Here is a 27,730-nt window from a genome sequence, read left to right on the forward strand (position 1 = left end):
CGTGAAAGGGAAATTGTCCGATTGATCACCTCCTCGATCGAAATCTAAAGAATCACAAACGCAGGTCGGATCTGAGCCAAATACAAACGTTTCAAACTCGCTTTTCCATACGTAGAACAGGTTTGATTATAGATACCACTATTATTAAAAAGTGGCATCAACAGTGGCTACAGAAACATCAGATAACCGGAGTAAACTGACCATTAAAGTGTTTATTTGTGAGCTGGTTTTGGAAATAAACAGAATATCTTAAAATTAACATGTTCAATCTCCGTCCTTGCTCCAACCATTTGTGCTTTGCAGTGTTTTCCTCATTAAAATGTGTAAAAAAAAAAAAAAGAAAGAAGAAACAAATTCCGAGGAGAGATAACTCGCATCAAATCAAAAATCGGACATTAATTCATTAGATTTTTGGTGTACACGTAAAGTAAACAATGCCACCGTCTTTGCGTTGACAGTCTCTATTGCGACGATTTGTGCATTCCTTGGTAATGACAAAGAGTTATTAACGGGTCACTACAATCCAAGTCCACGCCAACGTACACAACCCAAAGGTCCACAAGTCCCACGAACCGACCGCAGTAACGATCCCCAACTTTTACTTCAAAACGTCCATACGTCTCATCCGATTCTCCCATAAAAAATGAAAAAAGTTCACAGCTATTGCTCCACTGACGGTATATAAACGCTGCATACATCAAAAATATCGGATCGACAGCTGAATAAATGCCTCAGAGTCTACAGTTTTAAATATTTCATCTTGTCTATTGCTAAAATCCTCCACATGTTCAACTTCACGTCGGCCACAACAGCAAGCGGTAAAAAAACTAAGGATTCAGATTAGATTGAACCTGAAAAAAGGGACTAGACCTGGAACACTGAGATGTTGTTAAAGTTTTACAATCAGAACCAAGGGCAAAGAAATAATACAAGTGGCTTTGTTTAAAGCATTGGAGAGAGACTACCAGAGGGGGAAAACAAGCAAAAACAAGACAAACAAAGCACAAAACACATGTGAAAATCCTACCATTGGATACAAGGGGAAGTGTAGGTGGTTCAAGTTTTACGCTTTAAGCTTTAAAACGGGTCTAAACAATCAACAATCAACTTTTTTTTGCAACTAAACTTTTACATGTCATTTTAGTAACCTTTTTTGTGAGTAAACAAGATTAATTTACTTTTACGTGGTCTAAAACGGTCCAAAAGTGGGTGTGTGCGGCCACTGCTTTGGGGCGGAGTTTAACCGTTTAGTCGCACCACTTTAAGATTTAATTACCTTCCCGTACATTCAGAGATCATTTTAGATTCAGAAATGTAATATTCAATGCGCAATTCTCTTTTAAAACAAACGTATATAAGAGCGCAAAGTATTGAGAGGGTCTAGTCACGTAATGTTTCACGTAGTCTCAATCCAACGCTGAAAAAGTAATAACTTCTATTGCATCAGAAAACGTATAAAAACAACAAATATGTCACTAAAGAGTTGATAAACCATCCACAAACTAAATATACATTCATTTAGACTGTAAAACTACTTCTTCAGTTATTGTCCTTGATATAAATAAATAGATTTTGTGTATACGTCCTCAGCAGTTATTGTGAATATGTGGGTTTAAAGGGGCGCCGTGTACTTCTTCTCAAGGTGGAGGGTCCGGAACCTTCCATCGTCTATGTAAATGTTATTGCTTTTTTTCCGGAATGTTCCACGGAATGGCATGAAACGTCTCCACGAGTAGGCGACACCTGGCAACGCAATGACGCGTTCACGAGACGAGCGGGCGCCGGACCCTCCACCAGAAAAGCTCCACGGCGCGCCTTTAACTATAGACCAGTGTTAGAGACGTGCACAATAACAGTCTATGGCTTCTCCTCTGCAACAGTCTCCATGGCGACGGTAGAATCCATAGAAATCTGGACAAACCTGGAGAAATGTGAAGTCGGTATTATGTCCGCGAGATCGTTATTGGCTCGAGGAAGAGCAGCTCCTAGTGGTGGAGTCGGTAACTGCAGGTCAGGCTATGTCCACGATAACGTTTTAGGTTCAAATCAATTCACAGTGATTCATTCTAAATTGCATTGTTTAAATTCATTAGAAATTAAAAAGATGGATAAAATAATAATAATAATAATAATAATAATAATAATAATAATAATAATAAATGTGGCGAAATTATTTAGACAAAAATCATGTTAAATCCTGATGCAACTCATTATTTTGTTGCAAATCAGGAGATAAAGTGCATTCTAAATTAATTAATATTTACAGAAATGTTAGATTTATGAAATTATAAAAGCAATAACTAAAATGATTCATCTATTGCTTTCCAAAGTGGACATAGCCTCGAGAGAATCCAGATTATTCCAGATCATTTGCGGTTCATTTCCAGGTTTTCCAGGACTGCTTCTCCTTCGGCCTTTGCAAAATATTTATTCTGGAAGACGTCTGCCTCGGATCCACTGGCTCCTCGTGCGCTTGTTGCTTCAAGAAGAATGGCTGCTCCTACATGGTTCGTTATTGCATCCAAACAGTCGCCGTGAGATCGAAATATGCGATAAATATTTCATTCCAAGTGCATGGTAGGTTCTGGACTCGGTGTCGTTTGAACAGTAGCACGTGTTAAACGTCTCAGAACAGTAAAACTTCCCTTTTGTTTGTCCAGAAAGGATGGAGACGTCAGAAGAGCAGACTTCGACGATGCGAGGGACTGATCTGACCCACTGGAAAGAATAAATAAAGAGACGTTATTATACTTCCACTGGGAATGATTCAAACCAATCTAGATACTAAGTGAAGGGTTTTTTAAAGCTTCATTAAGCAACTTTTCTCTTTTAAATAAGTACATTTGGTTCTGCCCCCATTAAATGCAATGTAAATGTTGTTGTTTTGCATCCGTTCTTGTAAAATATTTTATCGATCACAAATTTGTAAGAAAGAGCCGTGTGTGTCGCTTTGGGGTGAGAGCTGATTGGCTGTGTCGCTTTGGGGTGAGAGCTGATTGGCTGTGTCGCTTTGGGGTGAGAGCTGATTGGCTGTGTCGCTTTGGGGTGAGAGCTGATTGGCTATAATACACAACTATAATAATTATATGAAGACGTTAAAGAGACAAGGTTTGTTTACATGGGGATTACATGTCAAAGTGTTTTTGAGTCATTTTAAAATAGAGTTTGACATTTTCGATTGTTAACATTAATATCCACAATAATAAGGGTTTAGTTTGGGCAAGTGAAACTTTAAACTTTCTAAAGACTTTTTTAATGCAGTTTAGGTACAATTTAATGCCAGGCAATTTTTCTTTTTTTTGTATAGAATACACCAATACTAATAAATGCAAATTATAATCTTAATTCTAATACATTATTGTTATGGAAGACTTTACCCAAATCTTACAATATTTTCTAATTTGAATGCAGTATTATTAGACAATTACAAATCTAAGACAGACATCCAACTTGGAAGCAATGAAACAAAGAACATTTATTTGGACAAAAAACAGAACATTACGACTCAAATACGCAAGAAAATTAAAAACAATTAATTTTGAAATGTAATACTTTATTGTAGAATTTAAGGATTTTAAGGCCTTAAATTTGTCACTGTGAAATTGAACGCTTTTGAACACGTTTGAACACTTTTGAACACTTTTATAACCCTGCGGCTACTCTGAATAAAAGAAATGTATTTGCAATCAGATTCACTCAAGTGGAAAGTAAGTACCTGGATCCACTGACGCTGGCGGTCGTATCAACTCTTTCTCCAACTGGATTTCTGGGATACTGAAGATTGATGTGGCTAAAGTAAAGCACAAAGTTTCAATTAAATCATATTTTTCTCATTTAGTACACGTTTGTTGATTATTCCATCACTATGAGTTGTTGTCTCTTACAGTCGGGCGTGAGCACTTTCTTCCCGAGCACGCTGAAGTACGGCTGATTCATCGCCTCGTCGGCTGAAACGCGCTTCTTCCCCTCGAACTGCACCGACGCACGAAACCAAAATATAACATCAAGATGAAGACAGATCCAACTGTGATTTAACCAAAGGCAGGAGGCGTTCACTGACCTGTAGGAATTTAGACAGAAGCTCGACTCCCTCGCTGCTCAGTCTGGAGGAACACGGGACGAGTGAGAGAGTTATTCAAATGCAAGAGGAGAATTCAAGAGGAGGAAAACCTGGAATCAATCTTACGGTTTCAAATGTTCTCAGTTTCATTTTGTTTGCCTTTGGGGCTGTCGCTAATAATTATTTAAGTAGTCAATTTGTCCGAAAAGACTACTCAAATGTACATTGAGACTTTTGAAATGCATTTTTAACTAAATCAAATGGTTAAAACATGGTGAAGACTTCTAGAAGGAGAACATTAACAAGTGTGTTATTGATACAAATCTGAAGTCGTTTAATCTTTTTTGACATTTTGGTTAAATAATGCAGCGGTCTTTGTTATAAAAAGGACTTTTGCATGTGTTTTAGGGTCTGTACGGTTATCAGAAAACAATGAATTTGGTCGTTGGTCTCTATGGTCACGATTAGTCAATTACCATAATCATTGAAGCCACATTTGCCTTCATCTTAGACAAAACTAGAATGTCAAGTACAAACACAAACATGCATTGCCACATTATAATCAGATAATAGTTTTTAGTAGCATAATTAGTAGCATTTATTGGACAGTATTAACTTGTGTTGGGTTCTGTAAAAACACTTCGGTCCTGTACCTGGGCGTGTGATTGCTGAGCCGCTCTCCTCTGTACTGTGGATAGTTGTACGCCACAAACTCCTCGTTTGCACTGATCCCGGGCCAGCTCTGCTCCGTGGGCGTCCCTGGATACAGACAGAAGGACAGAATGATGAGGTCATTCTCTGCAGAGGAGGAACGGCGCCAGTCCAAATGAAAACTGATACGACACCGTCCATCGAAGCTTCGGCTCGGACGGAACCGACAACGACAGAGTGAATCTCAGAGTCACTGCAGCGAGTCATGATCACAGTGCATAAGCCGATGTTATACAGTCGCAATGAGCAAATCACAATGACATTTTTATACTATTTCCTCAGTAAACAAGAACAAGAAGAACAAAAACAAGTAGAAAAAGAGCAAAAAGAAGAACAAAAAGAAGAGCAAGAAGAAGAGGAAGAGTGTTCTGGAGAACATTGGTGTTGATTTAGCAGTTCAGACTTGAGCCGTCTCTCAAGTGTCCACACTGAACTGAATCTTGAACTAGTGCCATCGTTTACACACTTATCTGGACAGTCGAGGCTCAGGACACATCGGCAAGGATCAAACCACAAACCTTCTAGTTGAAGAGAAATGCTGTCATTTTTCAGGTACTTAATATTAAACTGTAAAGTAGTAGACATTATTTGACATTTTGTTGAATGTAAACAGACATATTGATATAAAACGGCTTAGTAACAGAAGCGGGTCCACTGACTTCCTGTTCAAAACTACAGAAGTGATAAGCTCCGCCTCTTCATAGTGACATCTAAATGTAACAAGTAGTGGATTGTCATTCACATATTAGTTAGTTATATAATATTCGTCAAATAATCGCAACTAAGTACAGGGATGTGGGCGGGGATAAAACATTCTATAAAACATTATAGAAAGATGGTTAAAGTAGATGTTGCATATTATGTCCCCTTTAATGACAAAATGTCCCACAACTACCGTAAGCTACTGCCACTTTTGGCCTATTTGCTAAATCCTAAACAGTTTTTCTCCATCACTGGATTGTATCTTAATTGATCATCACTTGATTGATCTTAATTGTAATCTGGTTGTGCTCTTCACCTAATAGTTTGAAGATGAAGTGCAGCTCTTCCTCCACTGTGGATCCAGGGAACAGAGGTCGTCCTGTGGCCATCTCGTAGAAGATACACCCCACGCCCCTAAAACACACACAGGTAACTGCTGATGTCATCAACGGAGAAGCGGATCATCTCAGGAAGCAACAGTATAACATGGTTAATTCGGTTTAATTACTCAAAACAAAAGGATTTAAAAGGGAAATTTTAGCCGATGTCCTGCTTAGGCGACTGACCACATGTCGATGTGAGTGGAGTAGTCGGTGCTTCCCAACAGAATATCGGGAGGCCTGTACCACAGCGTCACCACTTCATTAGAGTATGTTTTTGTGGGGATAGACTTTGCTCGCGCCAAACCTGAGAAAGAAGAAGATCATTATTACACTCCACTCAAACAGATCCAGCGCACTTATAAACTATTTAAATGTCTTACCGAAGTCAGCCAGTTTAAGCTCCCCTTTTTCGTTTATGAGCAGGTTTTGTGGTTTTAAATCTCGGTGCAGGACTTTTCTGTGATGGCAGTAGGACAGTCCTCTGAGCAGCTGGAACAGGAAGAGCTGAACCAGAAAATGTACAACACTTCAATTAGACGATGACAGTGAAACGTGTCGGTAACAACAGAAGTGAGCAGGTCTTAGAGGAAACGGCCATGACTGTCTAGACTTTGAATTCACCATCTCTAATTCATAAAAGGGTTATCATAAAAAAAAAAATGAATTGCACTTCAAATGTAACAGACAATCCAGACATGAACGTTCAACAGTGAAACTCTCACTCTCGCTCCTCAGGGTTGAATAAAATGATATTGATTGACTCATTCTGAAGCTACAGCGAACATCATTTCTAGACTAGAGTGGGCGTTTAATCAGCTCAAACCAATAGCAAAGACCAATGTAATCTAGCTCTCCTCAGAGTGCTATAAATTCCAGCTTCCCAGACCAGTACCTTCAGATTGAAAATTACTTTTATGGCTTTTATTTATTTTGATGGCAATTGAAACATCTCTTGTCTAGATCAGTGGTTCCCAAATTGGGGGTCGTGAGGCTGTGAGCTGGGGTTTACGAGATGATTTTGAAGATTTATTTACTCACATTTTGAATGGTTAAAAATATATAATAAACAACACAATGCACCTGATTTTAAACGTTTTGCAAAGATTACAGATATAAATGTATTTTGCACTGGGTAATCTGGATTGCTATTGTGGTTGTATAATCCTTAGCATTTAAATTAAGATGAGGACAGGTCAGAATACAATGGTACAATTATTTAGCTTAATTGCACATCTTTTGACCTGGTTTGTAGTTAAGTTCCAGGTAATTATTGGGTATAATTAAGAAATTTGCACAAAATTTAAAGACACCTTTCAAGTCTATAAATTACCGTAACTAAAGTACGATTTTAGTTTTTTGACAATAGCTTTAAAAAGTCGTGCCATTGCAACCCCAAAGATGAGATTGTTTTAAGCCTATAAAGAAACATAAAAGTGAAAAGACAATACTTACTTTGACATTATGAACATGAATAGTGTTTCCACAGTCATCCAAATACTGCTTCAGATCTTTGTCCTGGAAGAAATAAAATACATGCAATTATTGTAATTTAATCTGCATGTAAAGCAGACAAACATGGTTGTTTTTTAACTTTATGTAATAACAAACGTTGTGGGTTGGTTATGCATTCAATTTAGAAAAAAACCTTTAGATTAATTAAAACACCAGGAATAAAGGATTGATTATTGCAGCCTCACCAGATACTCAAAGACGAGCGTAAGGGATTTCTGGGTGTGGATGATGTCGTGGAGTGTGACAATGTTTGCGTGTTTCAGATCCTTCAGTAGAGAAACTGCAAATACAAGGATGAAAAAACATTAGAAACAATGATAATGATAATTCAAACATGGTTGAAATGTTTGGCTTATCGTTAATAACACAATTTAAATCAATGTATAGATTATTTGTTTATTCACTGAACAATTCTGGGCTGTGGCGTCAGTGCTTGATTTAATGAAGCCCTTTTGCACTATTTGCTGTATGATTATCTGTTTGTCTATTTAAAATCAATAGAAAAGCATTGATTAAGCAGTACCTTCTCTGATTGCAGTGCACGGAGCTCCTTCCTCGTGCTCCAGGCGGATTTCCTTCAAAGCCACCAGGTTCTCAGTCAGTTTACTCCGTCCTTTGTACACAGTGGCATACGTTCCCTGAAGAGAGGACCAATTTGTGATCAATTGTGGCCGTATAGAAGGAAAAGTTAGCCTTATTCTCACCTCTCCCAGCTTGTCCAGTTTAATGTAAGTCTCCAGTTTCCCAAAACCTATTTCAGACTAACGATACAAAGAGGTGAGGTCAATAAATGCAACAAATAAAAAACAAAAGAAAATAACGTAGCAGAACATAGAAATAAAGAAAATGTACCAATGAGACTCTGCGCAGCCGCCTGCTGATTGGCTGATCAAAAAGGCCTGGACCAATCATACTGAACTTCTCCAGGTAGCCATCAGGAAGACGAATGTCGGCCGGAAGAGACAAGCGCTTGTTTATGTCCTAGAAGAGACACAATTATCATGTCATTTCAAACCAACAGCTTACAGAATAACAGCATATTAAAGCAGAACGAAGTAACAATAAGTAACCTTATTGAACGTCTTTGTAAGTCCCTGTGTTTGTGAAATATGTATTTGTGGGGCATTCGAAGTGTCCGACATCGACCAGACAACTCTCCTGAGAAACCCTGGCTCGTTTTTTAAATATTTGTCAACATAAAATGTTTTTGTATGTGCGATTATACTGCCTTATTATGATAAAGAAACAACAGGGATAAAAAAGTGTGAACAAATCTTTTGCGTCTATTTTTTCTGACAATGTATTTTTGCAAGAGACCTGCAGGGGGAGCTCTATCGTGGTAGTTCTGCTTTAGAGTGGAAAAAATAAAAATGGTTGTACTGTACTGATAGAGAAGCAAGTTAGAAATGTCTTGCTCAAGGACACAAAATCACTATGTATTTCTAGAGAGGATGGGTTTGTTTTGGAGTGGGATATTGCTATTGTGTACTTTTAAGTCCTTGTTTAGAACTAATGTAGGCCTGAAATCAAACTTAACATTCTTATTTCAGATCTGCTTTCACACTAGTTTAGACCTGGAATAGTCCTGGTTTAGATCAAGTGGTACTCAGAGGAATATTTTACTCTAGGCAGTAGCAGTGTCGTTTATAGACCAAGCTAATGTTCTATTGTTCAGTTAGCGTTAGCATTGGTAAACGGATGCGCGTACCTCTCTGGAGACCTTCTTGTTCCTGAGGCGCACTCGGACTGGACTCTGCTGGACCTCGTCAGCAGAAGACACCGGTTCACTCTCTCCATCTGAGCTCATCTTCACATCCTCGTGGACTATTTCTGCACACAGGTCAGAGCCACCAAACATAACAAGATCAGCTACAGTATATGAAACATTACCTTTATGATTAATTGCATTTTCCTTTGTGACAAGAATGTATTGTTTTAAGTCCTAATGATTTAGATGGTGTAAGTACTAACATGATTGTTTTTTTGTTTGTTTTTTAAATACATTTCCAGAGGTGAGTAGTAAACAGTTATATTTAATCAGGTATGTTAATTTGAGTAAAGAACGGACATTGCAAATAAGAACAGGGTATAAATATTGTGTGTTCCATGTTTAATGTACACACTTGTCCCTATCAAATAAATGAATAATTCAAGTAGTCCTTGTGTAATATATTTCACATTGTAACAGTACTCTTACTCGAGTAAATGTTATTCTTCCCACTTTTACGTGTGACAAAAGTTTTATGTTGACAGTTTCGACAGTCTTCTTCAGAGTTGTGTTGTGATTCACACAGGGTTTAGTGGCGACTTCCTATCACTAGAGGCATTGCAACAGCGCCATCTGCAGTCTGACTTCTTTGTCACAGTATCCCAGGTGTGGGTGAGTAAAAAGGCCCCCCTTGTAACGGTTTATAGTCCAGTGGGCACGTTTCCGTACAGCAACATACTCGTGACAACTCTGAAGAAGATTGCGAGTCAGCAAAACTTACTCGAAACTGTAAACTACAAATAAATGATCCTTTTTGACTTCTCTTCCCACTTTTTTTTAAATGATGTGGTATTAGAAGCTCATAAAAATAGTTGTTAAACCATGGAATTATGTTGTGTGGAGGCCATATTTGAATTGTCTACATTATTAGTATTTTTATACCGAGCCGTGTGGTGTGGTTGAGGTAGGAGCTCAGACTTCTCCCCAGTCCTCGTGGTCTCCTCAGAGAGCTGCTGTACGACTGAAGCAGAGCCTGCACCTTCCCACCTGAGGAGCTGGCCCCGCCCCCTCCACTGCCACGCCCCTTCACACCTGAGGACGAACTGGCTCCGCCCCCTCCAATGCCACCACGCCCTCTCACATCTGAGGAGGAGCGCATAGAGCCCACCTCTGGGACCCGCACAGGTGAGGGACAGGTGAGGGGTAAAGAACAAGTGTGGGGGAGGCAATGATTGGTTGATTTGGAAGAAAAAGAAAGGAAAGGAACAACAACAAAGGTTAATTGATTGATAGCCGAGTGAACCAATCAAAATGTCCAAGCCAAACAACCAATCAGATCAAAGACAGGGAATCATGCAGCATGCGTAAGTAACTCATGAATGTATCTGGAGAAATGTATTTGTTGTAACCTACTCTGAAGATTTGTGAAGTAACCCCAATGTTTACCTCTTAAAAACATGAAAAACACAAGTTCATTTTAAACAGTTGGCAGCGATCCACTAATGCTCTTTTATCTAATCCATTTCTAGCATGCTAATTATTAACTGCGATGAGTTTTTAAGTGCCTTTTCTCATCCTTTAGAGACCAGAGCCTGTTTTGCCATAACGGTCTATAAATACTGTAGATGCAGAGTGCAATAAAATATAACAATATTTCTGTGCTGCTGCAAATTAGATTTTATTTTATAGTAAACCAGGTCAGAGCACGCTTCAGGGAACGACTCCTCCCTTGAGCAGGACTATTCTACATTCCCTCAAGGCAGTATTTCAGCTCCAAAAACATGCACATTCAGACTGAAAATTACTTCCGGGTGGAGCTGTAAGCCTATAATCGTTTTGTCAATTTATCAGTCGATGGCGTCTTCCTTGACCAGAACTTGTAGTTAATGCATCTCTATTTTTCAGATTATGAAGGATTTATGTGGACAGCAGAAGAGAGGAGCAGGCAAGGAGTGAGCTAAAGATGAATTTTATTTATTCTGCCTTGTCATTGCACTTTGGTTCAAATGTACAGCTGCATCATAGAGATTTGAGAAGTTCTACGCCAGCTTTAGTCGATAAATCGATGCACAAAGAAAGACTTCAGTCAATCAAGAATTTCATTAGTCAAATACAGCCCTACAGATGAATAACTTATAACCTTTTCTGCCTGGATAAATTAAGGATTACTATACGAACAAGTATCCACTTCTCCAATACATTCATGGTTCATCTGGTGTCTCTTCTGGTCATAGACTAGTACTGTAGTATTGTTTACCTGAATCGCTGTGAGATGTCACATCCTGGTTAACCTCAGTAAGCGTCCTGTCTCCTCCCCCAGCCCCGCCCCTCCCCAGAGTGAGTGAGAGCTGTCGCTTGATCTTCCTCACCCGCTCCATGAGGGGGGGCAGGGGGGGCCGCGCTGAAGAGGCGGGAGGGGCAGCCAGGCCGGACTGCACACCTTGACATAGAGGTCAAATACAGGTCAATGTACAGGTAATAATGACAGAAAGAGATGGTACAGGTAATAATGACAGAAAGAGATGGTACAGGTAATAATGACAGAAAGAGATGGTACAGGTAATGATGACAGAAAGAGATGGTACAGATAATAATGACAGAAAGAGATGGGTAAAACAAACACACTGGTGAGGTCGATGAAATGGGGAGAGAAAGGAGGGCAAACAGGGACAACATACAAGCATTCTAGACAAATGTATAGTTTTAGGAAGTTCAGGAAGTTCCTAGAGACAAAATCTCTTTTTAATCACAATTTTGGACAGTACAAGTTTTAACCCAACTTTGAATCCATAGTTCAGTTTTCCCTCCCCTTTTCACTTGACAATCTGTAACTTCCACATGAAATACAGGTATGACATTATGTAGAAAATATGTGTTGGAAACATTTTTGTTACTTGCATATTTTGGTTGGAGTTAGGCTTCACATTAAGCTTTCAAAATATTACCTTAACATAATGATATCCAATCCGGAAAAGTGGTCAATTATTGTCAAAGGATGGTTAAAGTCTAATCATTGGTACAGTATTATTTATGACACGGTTTTACAGCAGACCACAGGAAACCACCATCGTACTTGCACATTCACACCGAGTCATTATAATTATAACAAACAACTAACACTTGAACACATTTGTTATGTCCAAATGTCCAGTTAAATCCAAAGCTCATGATTACATTATTACATTATAATAGCCGCAGCTGAGGCTGAGCTGTAGCCGTGAGGCCCCTGAGGGCTGGAGGGATGTTTTGACAGCTAACAGGCTAACACACGTTAGCTCATCGCCCTGACAGCTGCTACTCTGGCATCACCGGCTAATTCCTGCCGTGGTCCGTAAAGATAACTGCGATCGGTCGGCGCGGGGCCCGTCTACTTCCCGCAGCGCAGCGACTGTCACGGCTCGGTTATAAATAGCTCCCGGAGGCGGAGCGGCTTTAACCCGAACCTGCTGCTGCTCCACACAAACGCCACCGCCGTTATACCGTAACATCCAGCTGCCACCGCGCGTTACCCCCCGTTTGAACACGGGGCACCGCAGTCCGGAGCACTCACCGGGAAGAGTGGCCCCGGTCCCGCCGCTTGCTTCTTTGGCTCGGTTCAGTGTGTCTACGGCTCTTCTCTCTCTGGCTCCCAGTAATCTGCAGCCATGTTGCCGCTGTGCTGTGCCCCGCCCCCAGTGCGTCCTCCCGGTGCGTCCTCGCCGTGCGTCCTCCCGGTGTCTCCTCGCGGAGCTCCTCAGCCTGAGCGCGCGCGGAAGGTTCCACGGAGCGGGCTGAGCGTGGGGCTGAAGCACGCACTTTAGAACATTATGCAGCTGCAAGGACGTTTCTCTGCGAACGTTACGTGATAATATTATATTATGACAAACACATATAATATACAAATAATATTAATAATGATAAAATAAATCACAAATGAGAAGAAATTTTAACATATTTTGTCGATGGCTTGAACCTCGATTTTAATGTTTCTTGATCAAATAACCTTGGCCAATATAGTATGTTTTCTGCTTCCATGTGAAATGTAAATGTATTTGGCAGTTTGTCTCTTTTTGTCATTGGCTATTGGCTTGCAGATATATTAATAGCGCCTGCGCTGAATAGAAGACATTGTTTTAATAGTAAAATTTAACATTTGTTGGCATTAAATTATTTTAGAAAAGGTTTAATTATTTTAGTTTATATATATTATATATATATATATATATATATATATATATATATATAAGATATGATAAGATAAACCTTTAATATCCAATTAATATCCAAATTTAGTTGTTACAACGCAGTAGAACATGAGGAAAGGACAGATTATAGGAATTTTCAAAACACACTCTTAATAGAACTCTTATGAACAAAACAAAAAACTCTTATTAACAAAACTCTTCTATCTTAATAGGGAATGGAGGGGGGGGAAATAAAATAAAATAGATAATAAAAATACAAATATGTATATATATATATATATATATATATATATACATATTTGTATTTTTATTATCTATTTTATATATATATATATATATATATATATATATATATATATATATATATATATATATATATATTCCCTCTTCGACCACCACTCAATCACTCACTCACTCAATCTAATTTAGGCTACATTTAGTCTTGGCCTACAACTGATGATCAAGCTGAAAATAATTGCATTGTAACAACTTTGAAATAGATTGTCTTTGAAGGCTGTGCAATAATCTGCATTTTCAAGTTTTAAAATCATCATCCCTTGAAGACATTTTGATTCTTCATTCTGACGCAGCATGAGCTGTTGGCATTTGAATAGCCAGTCTAATACAACTTCTGATGCGTTGGGGACAACAAAGTGTACTTTATCCTTCCCCTTACTCAGTGGTGGAAAGTGACAAAGTAAAAAAATAAATGCACTGTATCTGTACTGATACATCGGATACTTCTTACTTCACTACATTTGATTTGAGAGTTGGCATCTGTACTTTGTTTTAATGTGACTGAAAAATCAATTCCATTTATGTCGGGTTTGAAACTGCCTGAAATGCCTAAACATTTTATAAACTAATTTTGAAACCAAGTAATTGATTCAGTCACTTCCTTTGACCAAAAAGATCACAACATTTGACACTTTAATACTTCTCAAAGTATCCAATTACTTTTACTTAATTTCCCCTCTGTAACTGTTGGTTAGTGGTTGTTGAAATCAGCCGAGTTCTAGAATCACTTTTTCACCGCGAATAATTTAGCAAAACACACATTAGTTTTGCAAAGCATCACTGCAAAAAGAAAACAATCTTGACAATATATCTGCATTTATTTGTATTTAAATGTTTAAATGTATTAAAAGAAGAAAAAAAGTTAAATGGATTTTAGAGACAATTTAGTAAATCTTACTTAAGAATGTAATCACTAATAAACAGCTTCCTATTGCGATTGGTGAATTTATTTGCAGATATTTTCAAAACATGTCTAAATTTCACTACATTTACAGTTCATTGTTTGAAATAAAACAATAAAAAGTTTCTTTACATAATCAACAAGGTTTAGACTTCATGGTTGGATCTGAAATAAAGACTCTTACACCATCCAGTGACAGGCAAGGAAAAAATGCATTTGCAGTATAAAATCGCTTGCTCCCAGCGTATTGTCAGGCTGCTTATGATCGATTGGTGTTGAAGATTTTTGCCAGCAAAGAGACATTTGATTGGCTCTTCTGCTGTATGAGGTGGGACCTGTCCATTTGTTTCTGTGAAACTGAGTCCTTAATTTTCCTCTTCTTTCTGTTCTGAATCTCCTCTTCAGTTTGACGCTGAGTGAAGTCCCAAGTTCTCTCCTCCTCCTGAACAAAGAAAGGACATTTGAGATTTTCATGATTTGGTTCATTTGGTCATCGTGTCTGTCAAGATGTGTGAAATAATTGGAATTGGCTGCTAAAAATTAAAATGTAAGCAAATATTGTAGAAACATTGTGAAAGCTGCAAAGGAATAAAGGACTGTTTGCACATAACCACAACAAATTACAAAATAATTGTACCTGTTGTCCATCCCTTTGCCTCTTCTTCCGCTGCCGCTCCATCTTCTCTCCCTTGTCCACATTGTTGAGGTAGAAGTTGGTCTCTCTTTTGGCTTGAGACACTTCGGTCCTGAGTCTCTGCTGGAGGACCGTCTGTTCATAGGCCAGACGCTCGCTCAGGTGGGTCCACTGGAAACGATGAAGGTACTGAAGGCAGAAGGGACAAATGTTAAATATAAAAGAGAAAAAAAACTCAAATTCTCAATTCAAATTCATCTACTTCTTTCCTCTCAAAGAAGATGATGTAAGAGATGATGTCCTGGGACAGTTTATTCATTTGGTTGTTTCATAACCGCTACAAACAAAGTGTATGGAGCACATTCCTAATGCAGTGAAATATTTGTCATGCTCAATCCTTTTAGACAGGAATGTTTCTATCCAGCCATACTTTTTATTTTTAACAGTTGCGTGCTGTGACTTTTAAGGATGGGCAAGCAGACCTGGAGTGTTCATCAATATTTAGTGGATAATAGAAAAGTAAAACACACAGCGCGGAAGCTGCTCTGGTTCTAAAAGCTCATGTTAGAGAGCGGAGCATGAACGGGCCGCTGTGGGAAAAGCAGAATCATGCGTCCCACGCAGAACTGCACAGCGGCCTGTAGCGGCCACTAAAAGACACAGTGAGTTTAGCCAAGTTTCAGCAGCAGAAGTGAGAGAAAACAGGCTTATTTGGATATATTTTAGAACAATCTGCTCAATCATAATCACAATATTGACATAAAAATGTAAATGATGATTATTAAAAATAATATTTGCTTAGAGAGAAGGTGGGCGTCAGAATGCTTAACATGAAGAATATAAACGGATATAAACAGAAGTAAAGTCATTATCTATGCGTCTCACAGTAAACATACACTAACCGATTGTTCTTGCAAAACATTTTTGAATAATGGATCAGTTGTAGGGATGCGTACCGCTACGACGGACGGTTGTTTAGAATACGATAGGCCGTGCTTTGCTGGTGGTGCAATGGTTAAAAGCCAGCAAAAAAAGAAGCTGAAGACATCCTGGTCAGTTGCAATTAATCAATCGCTTGTTTCAGCCCATTTACAAAGTACAAACTATGAGTATCACTATTATACAGAAGGAATAATGTGTGCATTGAATACACTTCAGAGTAAATATTAACAATCCAATAACACCGTTTTTGTAATCAATTAGAGCAATAATCATGTGTGTAATTGAAAATATATTATTCTTACAAAAGAAAAGTATTATTCTTACAAAAGAAAAGATGCAGGTGAAGACAACTATAGAATTCACATTACATATAACCATGCAACAACACCAACAAGCCCTCACCTTGATGCACCACAGGTCTGAAGCAAAGCGCTGCCTCTTTCTGGTTCCCATCGGAGTGTTATGGAGAGAAGCGGCCACTTTCTTTCCCACACGTTTGTCCCTGAACTCCACCCAGCCCTCGGTGAAGTCACAGCGACGCAGACCTGACTTCTTCTTGTTCTTACGCACCGTACCATCTGCAAGTACGGAGAATTATTATACAGCTTTAGAAAGACTTTACAGATCATTCAGAGGTGGTAAAGTAACGTTAGCACAATCCAAAAGCATGCAGTAAATGTATCCAATTGTAGTAGTTAAATTATAATATATATTTTGTGACAATGCCCAAACATACCTTCTGGTTGTAGAAAAACGCGTCCGATCTCTCCATAAGCAGACAGCATGTTCCTCAGGTGTTTGGGTTTGAGTCTGGGTGGAATGTGTCCCAGGTAAATGATCCCTGGGACGACCTTTTTCCCACTTTTTGCTCCCAAATTTTGTTTCTTTTGCTTAGACTCTCCATCAGTGTGTCCTTCTGGCTCAGCAGCATTGCCTTTTCCAGAGTCTATTTTATCCTCTTCCTCGTCTCCTTCCTCTTCCTCGTCTCCTTCCTCTTCCTCGTCTCCTTCCTCTTCCTCACTGTTCTCATGTTGTTCGTCTGATTCAACTTGTTCTTCGCAATCCTCCACATCAGCGACTTTTAGAGAGTCCCCTGCATCGTTTTTCTCCATCTTTGCGTCAGCAATCAGCTCATTAAATCTGTAATAAAAATAATGTTAAAAAAACATGCAAACAACCTTAAGTGTAAGAGTGAAAGGGTCAACAAACAAACAAACTAGTACAAACTAATACATGTGATTACTTCAGAAGAGTACAACTGAAATTGATCCTTGGTTCGAGATTAATTTAGTTTATAATCCAATATTGAAAAAAGCAACAAGATAACGGATTCAAGACAATAATACTGAGTATTACTTGTAAAAGCTGATCAAAATATATACTGACCACACTGTTCCACACGTGAGAAAAAAACACAACACACTGTCGCTTCTTGATGACGATTGATTATGTGTTTTCTTTGCCCTTCACAATAAAATTTGGGGATTTTTTTTTGTTTAAATGTAATGTTTGGCGAAATTATGACATGTTTCCAGAATAAGAGTTGATATTTGAGGACCAGAAACAATTCCAGCGTAATAAAATACACAATTGATAGAATAAAGTGATATGAACATAAATTAATAAGGTGAAATTTTACGTTTACTTTCGTTAGCTTGCCTTGGCTAAATCTAAGTTGTCGTCCCGATCTACATACTAAATTCACTAAACCGAGGTTCACAAAAGCTGTATTGGAAATAAATCATTGCTGGAGTAATGTAGCTGTGATATTAATTGGTAGAGTTTAAATCTTTAAAAAATACCAAAACATTTTAAACAGCTAACGCTAGCATTTGGCTAAACCTACAGGAAATGCACCGTGTGTGACCTGGACCTGGATCATGAACTGGACGTGTGGCGCCGTGTTTTGAATCACAACTATCACGAGCCTGACAGCAGCGATTTCACCATGGTTCGGTTATTTTGTGTTACATTTAGTTATTTCAATAGATCTGTCCGTGCAAGAAGTTAGCGAGGATGCAGAGGTCCGTGTGCAGTCTCCCCCTGAGCTCCGCGGTCATCTCCAAACTGACCCGGAGAGGCTTCCAGTGCACGGCCGACCTGGAGCAGCTCTCAGCGGGACAGATCAGCACAGGTAACGCTGTACACTCCCATAAAAGAATAACTCCCATAAGACCTTTAGTTCATCAGTAATTCATATCATTCAGTAATAATGTATCTGATCTCAGCCTGGGCCATGTTCATTGCTGATTTATTAACATTAAGAAGGGGGGGAAAGTAAGTTTTAAGCTCAATACAATTCCAACACCACATCCTGAAGATCAATTCATCAATAAGGTGGTGACATCCAGGTGAAATGCACACTCTTTATTCACACAGGCTTCAGTCAGAGTGGTGTAAAGTATTCTAAAATGTGTTTGCAGAGGCTGGTGTGACAGAGGAGGAGGCCCTGGAGGTGTTGGATCTGGTGAACCCACAGCGCTGCCCCGTCTCTGTCACTGCTCTGGAGCTGCTACAGAGAGAGACGGAGCTGAAGCCCATCGTGACCTCCTGTTTTGAGCTGGACCAGGCGCTGGGAGGAGGGATCGCTCTGGGGAAGACCACTGAGATCTGTGGAGTCCCCGGGATCGGCAAAACACAGCTCTGGTGAGAGGCAATGTCAAGATGGAGTTTATTATATATTATAAAGCTGTCTACAAACTATTGCCAATCGCTATATATAAAACTACTTTCCATAGAAGTTCTCATAGAATAATAATATAATAATAATACATTTGTTTGTAGGTGCCTTTCAAAACAACAAGTTAAAAAACAGAAACATTAAAAGCAACATCATAAAACACACAGTGCAAAGCTGGATGATGGTGTGAGCGTGAGTTAGATCTTCTGGAGAGACAGGTTTTGAGTCTGGAATTGAAGAGCGGAAGAGAGTTACGGAGGTCGAAGAGAGTTACGGAGTGTAGAAGAACAAATGTAGATCTTTGTGATGTTAAACAAAACTTGATCTGTATTTAATCCTTTTCTTTTCTGCTTTGGGAATATTGGTTGGTGTAATCCCTCCTTTGTCTAGGAATATGGATTATATGGTCTTTCCCAATACCAATTTATGTTTTATTAACAGCAGCTTTAATAAATAACCAATTCTATTTTGATCATTTGCATTTGCCGACTATTACGAAAACATATTGTGATTACATCTATGTGGTTTATAGTAGTTAAGTATATTTAATTAAAAAAGTAAAACAAATCATCACACTTTCAGGGTGCAGAGTAGACGTCATATATGTTTGATTAAATGACATTTCGGTCTTATTTTCTTTCTAAGAATTACTTTTTCCTTGAAACAGTGATATTTAAATACATTACCATGATAGTTAATATAGTGTAGATATTCAGTATGTTTTACAAAGATGGTGCTCTTAATGTGCGTTGTGTATTTTGTCTCCAGTCTGCAGCTGGCGGTGAACGTGCAGATCCCAGAATGCTTTGGGGGCCTGGGGGCTCAGTGCCTGTTCATCGACACAGAGGGCACCTTCTTCCTGCAGCGACTCCGAGACATGGCAGCGGCTGCGGTCAGACGCTGTTCACTGCTCACAGAAAACCAGGCGCAGCAGGACGCCACGAGGACCTTCACTGTGGACTATATTCTCTCCAACCTGTTTGTGGTGCGTGGTGCCCGGAACTCACCGTCACCATGGGGACCGTAGATTCAATCACAACTACAAACTACAAACCAGTTCAGAATACAGTCACCAATTTCTACGGATGATAATGGTCGTGAAATACTGCAGAAACTATGCTCTTTTTTTAGACTACAGATACTAGTCATGATCTGTTTTTTGTTGTTGTTTTTTAAGCTATTTTTGGTGTGTATGCTTTATTAGACAGGACCGTTTTAGCGTGAAATGGGGGTGAGCGAGGAGGACATGCACATGATAAAAGTAGTAACAAAATAATAGTACTTTCTACTTTTATTCATTCTTAAACTGTTTAGGAAAAGTCAAATTCTGTCCAGTTAATTACATTTTTATAGATTTTTTTGGTATCTAGTTTTGGGCCCAGTTTTACAATAGCTTAGTATTTGATCTTCAATACTTTTGCCAATCCTATTAAAAATGTAGAGAATTATATTGTTTGATAAATGAGAAAATTCGGCGACTGATTTCTGTTTGCGGTTCTGTCCTGATGACGTCCGTATCCTCAATATTTGGCACCTCTTTTGGTAGGGCAGTAGTGTCATTTCAAACCTTCTCTCTAATAAAACGTCTCTCATTTCAGGTGCGTTGTGACGACTCGGTGGAGCTCCTGTCTCAGATCTCTGGCCTCCCGTCGTTCCTCTCCAATCACCCCAAAGTCCGTCTGATCATCATCGACAGCATCGCCTTCCCCTTCCGGCTCCATTTGGAGGACCTGCCCCTGAGAACTCGCCTCCTCCTCGGTGCCGCTCACCAGCTCGTCGCCCTGGCAACCACCCGCGACGCCGCCGTTGTGATGACCAACCAGATGACGACGCGCGTCCAGGGGGAGGGGCCGCGGCTGGTACCCGCGCTGGGCGAAACCTGGGGCCACGCGGCGAATATTCGGATCCTGCTCCAGTGGACGGACTTCAAACGCACGGCGACAATTTTTAAATCATCAAGTCACGTAACCACAACCGTCCAATACCAGATTAATACGGATGGATTCAGGGGCCTATCAGAGCAGAGAAAAAGGACAAAAGTACACACTGAAACTCAGAACGCAGGTGAAACTAGATGATCACAACCAGGATTAAACGTAACTTTTTGATCAAGCATAATGCAAGTTGTTTATATGTAAAGAAAAGTCCTTTATTATAAAATACAAAGATTTATTTAAAACTTACATTCTCCGAAGACATTTATGTTTATGAACTTCGGTTCCATTCAGATGTGGTATTGTAGAAAAAGATTCAGTTGAATCATCTGGACTCTGTTTTTAGAAAAACAAAACGTTTCGACATCCAAGAGTCATTCTCAATCTGCAAATCGAGTCTGGGAACTATATATCCTACTCTGTGTAAGCAGAGTAGGATATATAGTTACAGGGATGTTAGAAAACAAAGAGGGTATTTTCAGATCTATGTTGAAACCAAATACCCGCCCGGTGGGCGGAGCTTACTCAGAGTAGGATAAAAATCTGAGTTCCCGAGTCCTTTTGCAGATTGAGAATGACTCTTGGATGTCGAAAGTATCAGTTGTATCCAGATGATGATACAACTAAATATTTTTCTACAATGGAACACTCCTGGGCGAATGAGGGATTACACCGACATGATTCAGATGTGGCAATAAATGATTGTTTCTGTATTCTCTGTATACAAATACTATCTCACTGTGTATGAGAGGTTCTTTGTCTTAAACCCAGAACCTTCTTTCTGTGAGGTGAGAGTGCTAACCACGTCGCCACCCTGCTGTGATTTGTGCTCTTACTGAAAACGTGGTTGTTTTGGCCTTCTTCACCTTTATGACTGACCCACCTTTAACTGACCGTGTCCCCTGGTCCCCTGGTCCCCTGGTCCCCTGGTCCCGTGGTCCTCTCACTGACTCAACCTACTGTAAGTGTCTTTCAAACATGCGCCTAAATAATAAATCACATCTCTTCCATGTTATTTATTATAGAAGAAAATTCCATATTTATGTTTCAAAATAACGCCGCACGCACGCGCACACACACACACACACACACGCGCACACACACACACACCCCTGGTTCAGTCCTCTGCTTCAGCTCTAGCTCCACCTGGCGGGTATTAAACGGGGTTTTAGCGGTTTATCGCCGGGTAAATAAGAGCGAGCGCGAGGCTGAGTAAAGAGAGAAGACGCAGCGGCTTTGAACAGTCTTCACAGTCAGTTTTACCCGCACGGGGACGGCGCTCTCTCTCTCAAAGTTCACCCCCTGGACCAGAGGCTGAACAAGGAGCAGCTTTTACACACGCCACGCAGCAAAACGGGTCCGAATGGTGTGCGCTCATTTCAGGCGCGCGTGTGTGGTCAGTGCACTCATTTCAGGCGCGCGTGTGTGGTCAGTGCACTCATTTCAGGCGCGCGTGTGTGGTCAGTGCACTCATTTCAGGCGCGCGTGTGTGGTCAGTGCGCTCCGTGTGCTCTGACCGTCTGTCTCTGAACTAAAGAGCAGTGAGTGTGTGTGGAAAATGGAACCTGATCCGAACCTGATCTGGTGTAAAACGTTGAACCAGACTCGTACTGTGGATGTGTCAGGGAACAGAAGACCAACGAACTATTATTTTTGATAATAACAATACTTTTACAATTAGCAATGATAATGTTTTGTACACATGATGAATCACGACCCCTCATGAAATGTCTTTGATTATTTATTGCCATTCTCCATCCCTCTTGATCTATGCTAATGGTTTGTACAAATAAAGTATTTATTAACAAAAAATATGCAACATTTAAAAATGTTCAGCGTACCAATGATAGCCTCTAAATACTATTGTATTCTATTGTAGTGTCACAAAATGTACAGTTTGTGGCAAAGTTGGTCCATGTTAGATTACTGTATAAATACAATTTAAATAAAATAAGATATGCCTTTATTTGTCCACACATGGGGAAATTTTGGTAAATATATTGGGTCAAGATTTCTGTAAATATGTTTCTAATAAAATTTTAAATCATTAATTGCTAAGTGTCTTTCATAATTGCATCTTATTAAATAAACAATGAATATGAAATAGAATAATAGCGCGCACGAAATCGAGCGCGAAGCGCTCGCCCACTTCCAAACACTCACTAACGCACTCCTCCACTCATGCACGCCCCGTGCATACTAATTAGTTGTAGGGAAATGGAACATTACCGTTGTAAACGGGCGAAGCCCGTGCAAAAGTTCGCACTAAACGAGCACTTTACATTGGGATCGAAACGGTCGTCATCCCCATATAAAGCACTCATTTGCGCTAAGTAGCTCACGAATACGTTCCCCATCTCTTGCATGTTCCGTGCATATAAGCATGTAATGCAAAAATTGAACATTATTACTGTATAGAGGGCCAAAAACACAAAGTGGGCGGAGCCCACTCAAAATTATCGAAAGTACCCGTCAGTGACCAGGGACCCACACCATGAGGTAGGAAAGCGCGAGCGCTTTCCGAAAATGTATAGTTTATGATATTTGAAAAATGGGAAACATTGTTTTCGCATCGGAATATTATTCTTTCTTTCTTTCTTCTTCTTCTTCTTCTTCTTCTCGGGACCAACCCCCCTATTTTTCACCCAGTGAACATTGACGAAAAGTCACAAAAATTTGCACACCTCTAAAAATCGTGCCTCTCTACATTCTGGCTATTTCCCTTTTCTAAAATAAAAAAATTGGCGCGTCAGCGCCACCAAATGTACCAAAAATGCATTGAGAGATGGGAAATGACCCAAAAAAAATCTGATCGTAGAATCATGAAATTTGGCGCAGAGGTAGATGGTGACAAGAGAAGTAAAAAATATTATTACGGCAACGCCGCTCCCCGAACCAAATGTCGGCCATATTGCTTCAAAAATGGCTAAACATGACTTCGGAGTTTTTCCAAACGTCGTACTTTTACGAACTCCTCCCAGGGCGTTGGCCCTAAAAAGCTGAAATTTGGTGAAAATGCTACTGAGGAGTGGGACATCAAAAGTTATCCAAATTACATTGATACCTCTCACGGTCTCTGTGCGGCGAAGCCGCAAACTGTAACTAAAATTTCAGAAATCTCCCATATTTAAAATTTCTGCCGTTTGCGCAGATAAAGTCCGAATTGCATCAAATTAGAATCAGTTGTTAAACTCTTTGCCCTAAACCTACTTGAAGTGAAATAAATTCATTTGGCGCCACAGCGCCCCCTACAGATTTTATATGGAGGTTAAATGTTTAGTTTTGCGAAATTATATGAAATTTGACACACAACTCAATTTTAGCATCCCCATCAAAAAAGTCAATGAGACCCATGTCATAATTGTTATGGCGTTGCCCAACGATGACCGAAACCTTTCATGTTATTCCAATGGGGAAATCGCCAGAACATGTTTACACTTTAGACTTTCACAAACTCCTCCCAGGGCGTCAGCCCTATTAACCTGAAATTTGGTGGGACTCATCTTCAAGACCATCAAAAGTTATCCACATTTTCATTCAAAGAGTCACGGTGTCTGTGCGGCAAAGCCGCACATTTTGCCAAGAATTCAAAATAAAATAGCTTTTTGATGGTAAAACAAAGGGGAGAAGATGTGACAGCGTCACAGATTCAGCAGTAGGCGTAATAAAAGGACAATTGGGGCGCGTTAGCGCCCCCTCCTCTTGCGGCGTGGCGGCGGTGTGGCGGCGGCGTGGCGAGGGCCGATCATTGCCGCTTGCGGCTATATTTATTATTATTATTATTCATTCATTCATTTGACAAAACCACCTCTTCTTCATACTTTGATGACTTTTTTCTGAGCCATTTTTGCCTCCAGTTACCGTCATTTTAGAATTTTGAATACAACTTTATTATTCAAATGTTACGGTACACTCAAATGATGTATGAAGACTAAGCAGAATATGAGTGATATCAAAACGTCAAAAACAATTCTCTCTTTGGACGTGAGCATGAAACAGCTGTGAAATGAGCAGGAGGTCGAGAGGAGGCTGTTCTCACTGTAAATAATACAGTTTGTTTATGACAGATGAATATTTACACAAATCTGTTCACGTTACTTTTTATTTAGACACCTGCGCGTCACCTGGAACCGCGTGACCAGAAGGTGGCGCCATAGAGTCGGGGCCCCCGTCTTTTATTCAGGATCAAACGTGCGTGGAGAGAAAAGAGAGCGTGTGTGGAGAGAAAAGCGAGTTGGAGAGAGCTGCGTGTTTTATGGCATGTTCATAGTTTTAGTGCGGAACAGAGTCAGAGCTCCAGGTAAACCCGCGGGGGAAGCACGGAGGTAAGCCGGGAGAGAGCACTCCAGCACGGCGAGAGAGTGAGGCGTGACCGGGAGATGTGCTCCGGTGGAGGTAAGACTGTTTCTCTTTTATGTCATGGACTGAACATCATTTTTCAGCGGGAAATGATCTAAATTTACCTGTGAAGCCCGATTTCTATTCGATGCTCGGTTTTAGAACTTTATGTCAGATTTAGATTGATTTCCCTCTGTATTTTTCTAAGACGAACTTTACTGTTTAAAATGTCAAAATGTAAAACTGGGACACACCCGGGTTGTGATGGAGGTAATAATACAATAGTAAAAAGCCAGGGGTAAAAAGGTGCATCCATGGTTTATTCACACCTCTTTCACGGCTCACAGCTTATAATCTGAGAGACTTCAATCATTTTCTCTATTTGATCTAAAGAAACAACAATATATTCCACTCTTTACTGGGTCTCAAAGTGGTCAAAAACCGGGACACCGCTGTTTGGACATGGGACACCGGGCTCAAAACTGGGACAGTCCCGGGTAAATGGGGACGTTTGGTCAGTCCAGGCTGTGGTGACCCGGTGCTGCAGTGGTGCAATCGGTCAGCGGTGCTTACGTGACAGTAACTGCAGAGTGATGCTGAGGTTGTGAGTTCGAGCCTCACCTGGAGCAAGTCTTCTAAAGGGTGTGTTGTTTTCAAGCAGCTTTTTGGACAGTAAAGTAGGTAACCCATTGTATCGATCCCATCTGTCCCAGTGTTTTTCCATGTTTAAGTTTAAAAAAAAGTTTTAAAAAAGTAAGTTTTTATTTTATAAATGTCTAGTGTAATCTCGGCTAAGTTCCCGTCATCGATTTCTTTGTAGGCGCATTTTTTGCTGCAGCCAAAAGTACATTCCAAAGTGATCCATTAATCGTCTCCATCGCTGGAGTCTCACATCGAAGGTGCATGTTTTAAATTCGTATGGAATCAGAATCAGAATCAGAATCAGAAAAGTTTTACTGTCATTGACCAAAGTCCGGAAACATAGGAACTTGTTTTGGAGTCCAACATAAAACAAAGAATAATTAAATAATAATAATAGCAATGGCTATGGAATCAAATATGGCATAAATAAATTAAGAATTTACTAATAAATTAGGTAAAAAATAAATTGTGGATACTGGAATATCTCTGCAGTGCTTCATTGATCTCCGTCCAGTATTTGTGAAGAATGGAGCTGTCCCTCCTGCTGTTGTTTATGTAAATGTTGCTTCTTTGGATGTAATATTTCACCGTATGGCCTAAAACATCTCTATCTCCATGGAAAATGACCAAAAGTATGTTTTTTCAATCACTTCTTATTGAAATGTTTCCTCAGGTGCTGATTCAAGATGAACACTTGGCTCTGATTGGATCCCTGCCATGTCTCTCACTTCCTGCTTCCACTCCCTCTGGCCCAGCCCTCTCCAGTTCTGGATACTTTCTGTCTGTGCACTGTTGGGTCGCCCCGTTGGGTCCTCCCACCAGCACTTCCACCCGCACTCCATCAAATTGTCCGGCGACATCACCCTGGGCGGCCTGTTTCCCATCCACTCCCGGGGGCCCCACGGTTTGCCCTGTGGAGAACTGAAGAAGGAGAAGGGCATTCACCGGATGGAAGCGATGCTGTACGCCTTAGACCAGATCAACCAGGACCCGGACCTGCTGCCTAACATCAATCTGGGCGCGAGGATCCTGGACACTTGTTCCAGAGACACTTACGCCCTGGAGCAGTCGCTCACCTTCGTCCAGGCGCTGATTCAGAGGGACACTTCGGACTTTCACTGCTCAGACGGGAGTTCTCCTCTGATCAGGAAACCAGAGAGAGTGGTGGCTGTGATCGGAGCCTCTGCCAGCTCAGTGTCCATCATGGTGGCCAACATACTCAGGCTCTTCGAGGTGAGTTTGCTTTTGTGGACAGTGGTTCTTCATGAATGTTACGGGTTTGTGCACCAGCTCCAGTGGCAGCGTCAGTCAGACAGTAACTGGCAGAGGGATGCTGAGGTGGTGAGTTTGTGCCTCACCTGGAGCAGGACTTTAAAGGTAGAGTTATAATGAAGGAAAGAGTACTTTAAGTCATGGTGAGAACTTGTGGAGAATGTGATCTGCATGTGTTCTCTGCGAGGTCAAATGTGGATGTAGAATTTATTCATGATGACAAGTGTAGGAAAGTTAAGTAGGAAAGCAAACATTAGACATGGCAGTGCGATGGTTAGTGCTCTGTCCTCACTGTAGAACAGGGCTTTGTTCAAATCCCAGTGAGTGTGGACCCTTTCTTTGCAGAGTTTTCATGTTGTTCCTTATATAGCACTTGTTCCATTAGGGGTCAGGGGTCAGGGGTGACTGAATCCTATCCCAGAGACTTTGGGCGTGGACATCCTTCAGGGCTTAACACAGAGCCGACCATCCACTCTCACGTTCACTTTCAGACTCCACTAGGATCATGTGATGTTGGTCCGGTCCAGGAATTGAACCCATGACCTCTAAAGGAGGCTAGAACTCTAACCACTCTGCCACCGCGCTCTTCTTCTTTCCTAAATAAATGTTGGTTTAGACTTCTTATTCAGCATATTAAATCTATCAGATTGAGATCTTTTATTTTTATAATCAGAACATTTTAGGGCCATTCGTTGCAGTTCACTCGAGATAAAGGCATAAAAAGGTAATCCTTAAAAGCACATCAGACAGAGTTTAGTAACCTAATCGTGGAAAGAATAAAGTCATAGAATTAAAAAGCTGTATGAAAGCAGTGCGAGGTAAAAGATGAT

At 40.2% G+C, this 27,730-nt stretch overlaps 4 protein-coding genes across 6 annotated transcripts in view; 2 read left to right on the forward strand and 2 right to left on the reverse strand.

Annotated features, from left to right (window-relative positions):
* Positions 1-760: 760 nt before the first annotated feature.
* On the reverse strand, positions 761-12,767 carry cdk16 (cyclin dependent kinase 16). 2 transcript variants are annotated; one of them, XM_072449396.1, is made up of 17 exons: positions 12,627-12,767; positions 11,334-11,516; positions 10,019-10,246; positions 9,077-9,198; positions 8,221-8,349; positions 8,073-8,129; positions 7,892-8,006; positions 7,554-7,648; positions 7,309-7,371; positions 6,237-6,360; positions 6,040-6,160; positions 5,790-5,887; positions 4,714-4,819; positions 4,061-4,103; positions 3,887-3,972; positions 3,716-3,795; positions 761-2,718 (listed from the first exon to the last, which is right to left on the reverse strand). In XM_072449396.1, the coding sequence occupies exons 2-17, from the start codon at positions 11,452-11,454 to the stop codon at positions 2,675-2,677; spliced, it is 1,632 nt and encodes a 543-aa protein (XP_072305497.1). In that variant the 5' UTR covers positions 11,455-11,516; positions 12,627-12,767; the 3' UTR covers positions 761-2,674. The 2 variants fall into 2 exon arrangements, with proteins under 2 accessions (XP_072305497.1, XP_072305498.1); XM_072449397.1 differs by lacking the exon at positions 10,019-10,246.
* Positions 12,768-14,621: 1,854 nt separating this feature from the next.
* Positions 14,622-17,161, reverse strand: abt1 (activator of basal transcription 1). Its single transcript, XM_072448541.1, has 4 exons — positions 16,771-17,161; positions 16,437-16,612; positions 15,096-15,281; positions 14,622-14,900 (listed from the first exon to the last, which is right to left on the reverse strand). The coding sequence occupies exons 1-4, from the start codon at positions 17,144-17,146 to the stop codon at positions 14,718-14,720; spliced, it is 921 nt and encodes a 306-aa protein (XP_072304642.1). The 5' UTR covers positions 17,147-17,161; the 3' UTR covers positions 14,622-14,717.
* A 726-nt stretch (positions 17,162-17,887) lies between these two features.
* Positions 17,888-20,839, forward strand: rad51c (RAD51 paralog C). The gene is made up of 4 exons (XM_072449388.1): positions 17,888-18,168; positions 18,458-18,680; positions 19,483-19,699; positions 20,313-20,839. Exons 1-4 carry the CDS (start codon positions 18,051-18,053, stop codon positions 20,790-20,792), a joined length of 1,038 nt encoding a protein of 345 aa, XP_072305489.1. The 5' UTR covers positions 17,888-18,050; the 3' UTR covers positions 20,793-20,839.
* Positions 20,840-24,900: 4,061 nt separating this feature from the next.
* Positions 24,901-27,730, forward strand: part of grm6a (glutamate receptor, metabotropic 6a) — a 38,862-nt gene continuing 36,032 nt past the window's right edge. For both annotated transcript variants that reach the window (XM_072449395.1, XM_072449394.1), the window contains exons 1-2: positions 24,901-25,043; positions 26,302-26,861. In XM_072449395.1, coding sequence (XP_072305496.1) covers positions 26,346-26,861 — 516 coding nt within the window. In that variant the 5' untranslated portion in view covers positions 24,901-25,043; positions 26,302-26,345. The remainder of the gene's footprint in view (positions 25,044-26,301; positions 26,862-27,730) is intronic.

This window comes from Eucyclogobius newberryi, unplaced genomic scaffold, assembly GCF_026437365.1.
Source record: "Eucyclogobius newberryi isolate DKJ021-1_F unplaced genomic scaffold, fEucNew1.0.hap1 SCAF_17, whole genome shotgun sequence".
In the NCBI taxonomy this organism is placed as follows: domain Eukaryota; kingdom Metazoa; phylum Chordata; class Actinopteri; order Gobiiformes; family Gobiidae; genus Eucyclogobius; species Eucyclogobius newberryi.